The 7,794-nt window shown below is 40.4% G+C and overlaps 1 protein-coding gene across 1 annotated transcript in view; it reads left to right on the top strand.

Annotated features, from left to right (window-relative positions):
• Positions 1-362: 362 nt before the first annotated feature.
• The window catches only part of SRFBP1 (serum response factor binding protein 1), a 76,627-nt gene continuing 69,195 nt past the window's right edge, over positions 363-7,794 (top strand). The window contains exon 1 of the mRNA XM_014953419.1: positions 363-498. Within this exon, the coding sequence (XP_014808905.1) occupies positions 469-498 (30 nt within the window). The 5' untranslated portion in view covers positions 363-468. The remainder of the gene's footprint in view (positions 499-7,794) is intronic.

Genomic DNA, 7,794 nt, shown 5'->3' with positions numbered 1-7,794 from the left:
GATGATCTCTATGGTCCCTTCCAACTCTAAAAATTCAGTGAAATTCAGCCACCTGATGATGCAATGCAGCAGCATAAAATGCACCGCAACAGGGGTAAGTTTCGGGTTTAACCTCATGCCAGGCGAGCTCTTTCCAAAGAGCCGCCGCTGACGCGCCTCTCGGGGTCCCCCTCCTGCTTCGCACCTGCGAGAACCAGCAGAAAACCCTCTTTATCCCCATTTCTAATGGCAGCGGGATGGCGGGACGGCCGGGGCGGGGCCGGAGGACCGAGGCCATCGAGAGCCGGCCTAGAGCGGCTCTCACCATCGAGTTTCAGTCTGGCGCGGGCCCGCCACGGCGCACGCGCGGAGTTTCGCTTCCTGGTGCCGCTGAGGCAGCGTGGGGAGAGCTCGTAGGGGAGGCGGCGGCCGGCCCGGCCCGGCCCGGTCCCGGGGGACGGCGGATCTCTGCGGGCAGGAGGCGGCGCCATGGCTCCCGTGCTGAACCTCAACAACGAGGTGAGCCACTCGCCCCAGCCTCCTCGGGGGTAGCGGTGGGAGCAGGCTGGCGGGGGCGGCTGGGGAGGCTTGGGCCGGGGAGGGCCCGGCGGCGCAGGCGGAGGCGGCCCCCGTTGGAGCGGGGTCGGGGCACCGGGAAGGGGGGCGGCAGAGCTGAGCGGCGGCCTCACCCTGCGAGCGGCCCGGGCCGGGCCTGAGCCGAGCTTCCTCGGTGCCGGCCTGACTTCCCGGAGGAGCGGGGAAGGCCCCGGGGCGGCCCCGGCCGTGTGGCTTGAGAAGGCCGCCGGCGGCCCCCTGGGAAGGGCCGCGCAGCGTGCGGGGTCCCGGGCAGGGGGCTATGTGAAGGAAGTAAAGATGTGCCTTACGAAGGTCAGCCGCCTTTAGAGGGGCGCTGTGCAGTGGTCCGCACGTGTACTTCGGCTCAGCGTGCTGTCGGTCGTGTCCTCACTGTGTCACGTCGCCTCTTACCGTGTTTGTGTTCACACTGAAGTTTTACAGGTCATTCTAGCAGACCTGCCAAAGCCTTAGCTGCCTGTCTCCTGGATGACAAAAATACGGTGTTGCTCTACTTTCTTGGAGGTGGAGGGGCTGAGAATGAGAAATTAATGGGTTAGAACTAACTTTTTCCTGTTCTGTAAGAAGTTTGGTGTTTCATATTGCTTTCATTTATTTTTTTTTCCCTGCTCTGTAGTGTGAATTGAATTAGTTAGGTGTGTTTCAACTGTGATGGGTTTTGACTACACATTTGCAAATCATTGTGCACAATAATGTCTGACACAACTGGCCTCTTTAAACGGTTGCTGCAACAACTTAAGAGTAGCTGACAGTTCTGCTGAGCATGTGTTGTATCAACCTCTGCAGATGGCATTGTACACTTCCACGATTCCTAGATGATTCACAGTGTGCTTAAAGTTACTATATGTTATCAGCAGAACCAAAATGACAGCTTATACATTCTCAGATAATACTTCTATTTCAAGTAAGTTTTATGTTCGAGGTATATAGTAACTCTGAGAGAGGTTGATTTGCAAGTCAAGAACTTAATGAGAGGTAGCCTGTTTGTCAGAAAAAATGTAGTTTTATGTTACATAAAACATAGATATTTACTTGGTAATTTCTTACGAGCTTTTGATCCTTGCTATTAACAAATGGAAGTTCAAATATAAGTGATTTCACATTGAAATATGCCCATGAATCACCAAAGAAATAAGAGAGAACTTCATTCATTGTTGAAGCAAGTATTTTATTGATTGATCAAGTTCAGGTAGTGATTCATAGTCTTTCACCAAAGAGATACTCATATAACAAGGGATGAAAAAAGAAGTTTTATTTGACTGAGGAATGACCAAACAGTTCTTCAGAGAAATATAGAATACAATGAGTTTCTGTACAAAAACCAGAAGAATTTCAGTAAGGACAGTGGAGATGCTGTTCCTTCTTACAGTTTAAACACTACCCTAAGAGGAAATCGAAAGTTAGTTTCTAGATTTTCTGGAGGTGGGAGCTTTCATCAGAGCTGGGACAAAAAGTACGTTCTCTCTAATAACAGGTCTATCTGAGACATAGGGAAGTACAGAGACTGAAATCCTGGATGCCATCTTATCAAGAGGGACAGAAGGTCAGGCTGGCTAAGAGTAGAATGGAGACCTAGTGTAATAGGTTAAACAATTTTTGCCATTTCTACACCAATGCCTTTTCGTAAGCATCAGAGCTGTATTAATTACTATGATGACTAGTCATAAAAACTGAAATAAATATTTCAGGTTGGATATAATATATCCAATACCTGGTATCCTCTGTATTTATTACTGAGATGCCTCTTTGAAAATGCATTTTACTGGTAAGAAATAATTATATTTCTGTAATAATGGTGAAATGGTGGAATTTGAGCATGAATAAAGTAATGATTGAGTCTAGAAAGTCTAGTGTTTTAAACAACTATTGGATTTTTCTTGTGTATTTGGTAAGGGAAAGATTTACTGTCATTACAATGTAGTTCTACGCTATTCACCTTTGGCATTCCACAGTCCGCCAATGCTAGGGATCATACAAATGTCTTCCCCCATTTGGATATATCAAATAGTTGTTGCTGGAAGAACTTTGTGACCCCTATATAGCTGATAAACTTGTTTGTCTTAGCTGATATTATAGTAGTTCTTTGTAAGGCCTTGTAAATTCAGCTGTATTATAGTTATGTATTCCAGGTTTTAATTCTGGCAAAGGCAGACTTCTGCTATTAATGAATATCACACAGCATAGCAGCCTGCTAAATGATGGAGTCTTAAGAAAATGTAGGATCATAGGTTCCAGAATTTATTTATCAATTCGTATTTTGTGTTCAGGAAGAACAAATAGTCTAAGACCAGTGTTTCTCAGTAACGTGAGTTATCACCTTTCTTAATGCTAATTGACTTTTAATTTCATTACTTCCTGTTATATATTTGATACTAGTATCTAACAAAACAAATAGTTATAGGTGTCCAAAAACTTTGTTCTGGAGTGTCTACAGTATACCTATAAGCATAATTGTCATAGGTAGAATTTGCATAGCATCTGCTAGGTACAGGTCTGCTTATTTCTAAGAGAGAAGGATAATTACCACTTGCATAGGTAGCTTCAGTCAGTGTAATTCAATGGCAGGATTGTTCTGGTATTGCTGTCCTGATGAAAACAAAAAAAAGCATCCATCACACTCTAAATAGAAAATTTTGTTAGTACAGTGTAAAAATCAAGCCTTTCGTTTCAGTATTATAATGAAGTAAAGTGTATGTGTGTTTTGAAATAAAAGGACATTTAATTGGGTGATGATTTAACTTCTTATCACTAAAGAAACTTGAAAATTCGATATTATTATTGTGAAAATCTAATCCACAAAGGGAATGAGACAAATAAAGGACTGTGTTGCATGCGTCCTTTCTGACAGCTTTTGAATTCATTGGCTAATTTCAGAGATTTTGGAAAGGAGTAGAGACCTCAAAAGTTGGTTTTTAAAAGTTTATCATTTGGTTAAAGAATAGTGCCTTGATGAAGGAATATGCTCCTGACTGTTCTGATCTAATAGGGAACAAAAAATGAAAATGTAATAGTGTTCAGGTAACTGTATGAATGGGATCTGACGTTACTGTACTGGAGGTAAGCATCCTGAATGAAAGTAAGAGGGAATTGCAGTTGTGATGAGGTGAAATAAGACAGAAAAATGAAAGAAATCAGTCATAATTGTTCAACTGTTCACATTATTCATAGAATGTCTAAACTTACTATTTATTTTATTTTTTCATGTAAAGTTGCTTATATCAGTGTAGCAGCTTCAGAAACTCATTATTTCCATGTTAACAAATAGGCATTGTGTCAAAAGTGTATAAACATTCTTTTTCTCTAATTGCATATATACCTAGGTAATAACAGAAAAAAGCAAGATCTTGGCAGAACCCAGAGTTAGCAAGGTTCAGTAATTTTAAGTAATTTAATAATGTGGTATAGTTTCAGTGTGACAGTTAAAAAACAAATGTTTTTGTAATTCAGACATACCATTCTTGTATGGGATTATGGCATTTTGATTTCTGTGCCCAGGGAAGAGTTGGTGGGGGGAGAAAGTAAAGACTGCAGTCAGAAAAAAGCAAAACAGTGAAGGTTGGAGCCTTTGAGAAAGAAGATGAAAATGCAGTATTTCTTACCATTTTCTACTTACCGTGTTCTTTTGCACAAGGGAAAACATAACTTGTAGAATTAAAAAGTTCAGTTTTGCAATTATTATGTGTCAGCTGCATATGATCATGCATTTGCAGGGTTTGTCTGTATTAAGCCTAATTGTATTCTCATCTTGTGTTTATGTTTAATTTTATAAGCATGCAGACTGGAGGAATCTTTTTAAAAAAATATTTCTGTCTTGCATATGTTTCGTATTTTTAAAAGCTTTGCAAGAATTTTCAGGTGTCTTGTCACAGAATAGCTCCTAAAGTTAAGCTTTTCTGGAAACATTTGCTAGATGGCAGCACATAATCATCAACAGCTATGGACAAGGACAAGTTTAAAGGGAGATAGCTCATGTTTCATGTGGAAAATGATTGTTGTTGATGATCAATATACAGTGGTATGAAACTGAAACTTTGAATGAGATCCAGCCCAAATTTTTTTTTTTTTTTTCAGAACTCATGCTTCTTAAATTATGTTTTAAGAGTCACACTCTGCTAACAATATCATATGATTGCAGCAAATACAGTTACCTGTCTGCCTCCCTTTTTTCTTTTTTTTTTTTTTTTTTTTGGAATTAAATTTCCCTTACAACTACCTCAAAGAAAGCCCATGAAGCTAATGCAAATGGTGTCTGTATGAATTGTTTTAAAAAAAAGTGTTCTAATGTATATCTACCTGAGTGCTATAATGGCTGAAGCTGAATATTAGTAAGGCTTCATAAAGCAAATTTTAAGTCTTCTCAGAATTGAGAGTTGTTGCTGTCTGTGGGACATAAGAATTGAATTTGCCAGACTTGTTTGGGTATGGAAACTTTGGTATCAGGTTAGTTGTTCTCTTAAATTTGTATTTAATAATTGGATACATCTGAAGTAATTTCTCTGTATAAAAATGTTACAAAACTCTTACTGAATTAGAAAAGATTCAGCCTTATGTACAAAGCTATGGTTTTTAGATAATAAAAACTGATGTGTACATAATGCTTGTCATCCACAATTGAAGTGTTCTTTTTTTTTTCTCTGAAAGGTAGAGTCAAGATAAAAGTACATCTTCAGAGTAATATGTGTGCACACATATTTTCAGTGTGCTAAACAAAGTGCAGATTTTAAAAAATTTTATGTAGGGAGCTTAGTAATGAAGCTCAAGGTAGTAGATTCCACTTGGTAGTGTTTTAGTTCCCAGCACTTTGTATTGTGATAGTCAATATGGCAGTACTCGGGCCCATTTACTCTTTAGATTTAGGACTGACATCCTGACCTCTGAGTTATCTGGACTGCTGTTTATATGTATGATATATTCAGAAAGCGATCTGGACATGTGGCTAAGAATTTAGACCAGTTACAGCAAAGTCAGAAATGGATACTGTGGCTGATTGTAAAAAAAATCAGACAAAAAGCCATGGGAAATGACCTTAACTTGTGAAGACAGACTGATATACAGCTTCTGAAAGTCTGAAACTACAGTCTGAGTTGCAGCTGTAATTTTGTGAAACTTACATCTTTTATCACAGTGCAGCCAGAAGTAAATGTGCATTTGGAAATGCTTCTACAAAGGCTGGGTTGGCCTGGTGTAGCATGGATAGGTGTCATGTTTGGCACTAAGTGCTCAGGCACAGCTAGGATAACAAATGTAAACAGAAAAACAGTTACTGAAATTGCATTTATACATGCTTTTGCTCACAAATTGCTGAAAGGCCAGGTATACGCTTTAAAAAGTAAATCACTTTTGGTGACTAAAGTTTCGGTATGTCAGTGAAAAAAGCATGGTCTGACTGGGATAACAGGTGTAATTCTTAAAGAATAGGGAGGATGGAATTTGAGAGGGTCATGCATTCCTGCTGAATGTAAAGCCAGGAACTGCTTCATGATTTTTATTAAGGGCATTAAATGTAAAAAAACCTGATTACGTACCCATATTAGTTCTTAGTGCATGATATGTTTTTGTTACTGATAAAGTAGGTCCATCATGCTTGTATATTTGTAAATTTTAAATTGATCTGAAATGAAATTACTTTAAAGGGTTTTTTGTTATTGAATGATCACCATTTTTGCGGAGAAAAATTCCATACAAAGTGAGTTTAAGACTTCTCCATGGTATTTATTTGCATTTACTTAAGATCTTTCTTATTTTCAGCAGTCTTCAGCATTATGACTGCCACATCACTCAGACGTGATAAGCCTCTCTGTGTTTTCATTGACTTTAGATGACAGTTTAGAGATGTAATTCAAGATTTTGTTTATTAATGACTTCATCTTTCCCTTCCCCCCCCATTTGAGACTATAGAAACTGCAGCAGCTTTTGACATTGAAAGGCCTTTCATGTAAGGTTTTTTGTGAAGAATTGTTTTGCCGTTCAGTGTGTGGTGTTTCAGACACATGCAACATGACCCCAAAGGAGTGTGATTATCTGAGTGTGGTTTCGCGGGCAGCTGGATTCACTGCTTCTAAGGCTGGGGGTTCTCTCTCTCTCCTTGCTCCTCACCCATTCCAGCCACATGGTCCTGCCTCCCTCTTCTGTATGCAGAATGCATTTTTTGCTAGGGTAGTTTTCTGCTATTGATTTCACAGAATCGCAGAATTGTAGGAGTTGGAAGAGACCTTCAAAGATCATCTGGTCCAACCCTTCTGCCAAAGCAGGTTCACATAGCCCAGGCTGAACAGGAACGAATGTCTCCAGAGAAGGAGGCTCCACAACCTCTCTGGGCAGCCTGTTCCAGTGCTCTGTTACCCTTAAAGATGTTTTTCCTCATGTTGAGATGGAATTTCATGTGTTTCAGTTTGTGTCCATTGCCCCTTGTTGTGACACTGGGCACCACTAAGAAGAACTTGACTCCCATCCTTTAGATACTTATAAGCATTGGTAAGGTTCCCTCTCAGGGGGAGGAGTGCCCTTGTCTACAGGCTGAACTGACCCAGGTCTCTCAGCCTTTCCTCATAAGAGAGGTGCAGAGATGATCCCTTGATCATCCCTCTGCTGGACTCTCTCCAGGGTCTTCAAGGTAGCAGGGTCTTTCAGGGACTGAGAACAGCAGGAACATGAGACCAAGGATGAATGGGTTGGGTGTGGAGGAGGAGTGGAGACAGGCTGTCCCCCTTCCACCATAGTGAGCCAGTCAGTTGGCTTGTGGGGATGGAAGAACTGTAATGTTCTTCACCTCAAGTGTTTTATCTTTAGGCAGTGATATTTCTGTGAAACAAGCATAAGATTTGGGGAGGGTGTTCAACCAGCAAAACCTAAAATAATAAGGATGATTATATGGCCAGCAGTTATGTTGTCCAGCAGGTGTTTATGTTACGGAAATTAACTAGTTGTCAAGGCTACAAGGGCAGGAGCACTAGAGGGTTCGAACACGAAGCCAGAGGAGCCCTTATATTTGTCTGATCTTGATAAGGCTGTGTAATAAATTCATTGGTGAGTAGTTAAAAATCAACTTGAAAGAAGACTCTTATAGTTTCACTGTTATATTTAATTGCTTATTTTTGGAAAATATGACGTTGCAGTCCTGTAATAAGTAAAGCAACATGTAGTTTTCAGGAGTTGTATTTTCCATAATAATTAGAGATGAACACTTAGGCCTTCTTTCTTGGGTTTCCTTTGAAATTGCTT

Source organism: Calidris pugnax, unplaced genomic scaffold (assembly GCF_001431845.1).
Source record: "Calidris pugnax isolate Ruff unplaced genomic scaffold, ASM143184v1 scaffold209, whole genome shotgun sequence".
NCBI classification, from domain to species: Eukaryota; Metazoa; Chordata; class Aves; order Charadriiformes; family Scolopacidae; genus Calidris; species Calidris pugnax.
This window is presented reverse-complemented; position numbering and strand designations above follow the sequence as displayed.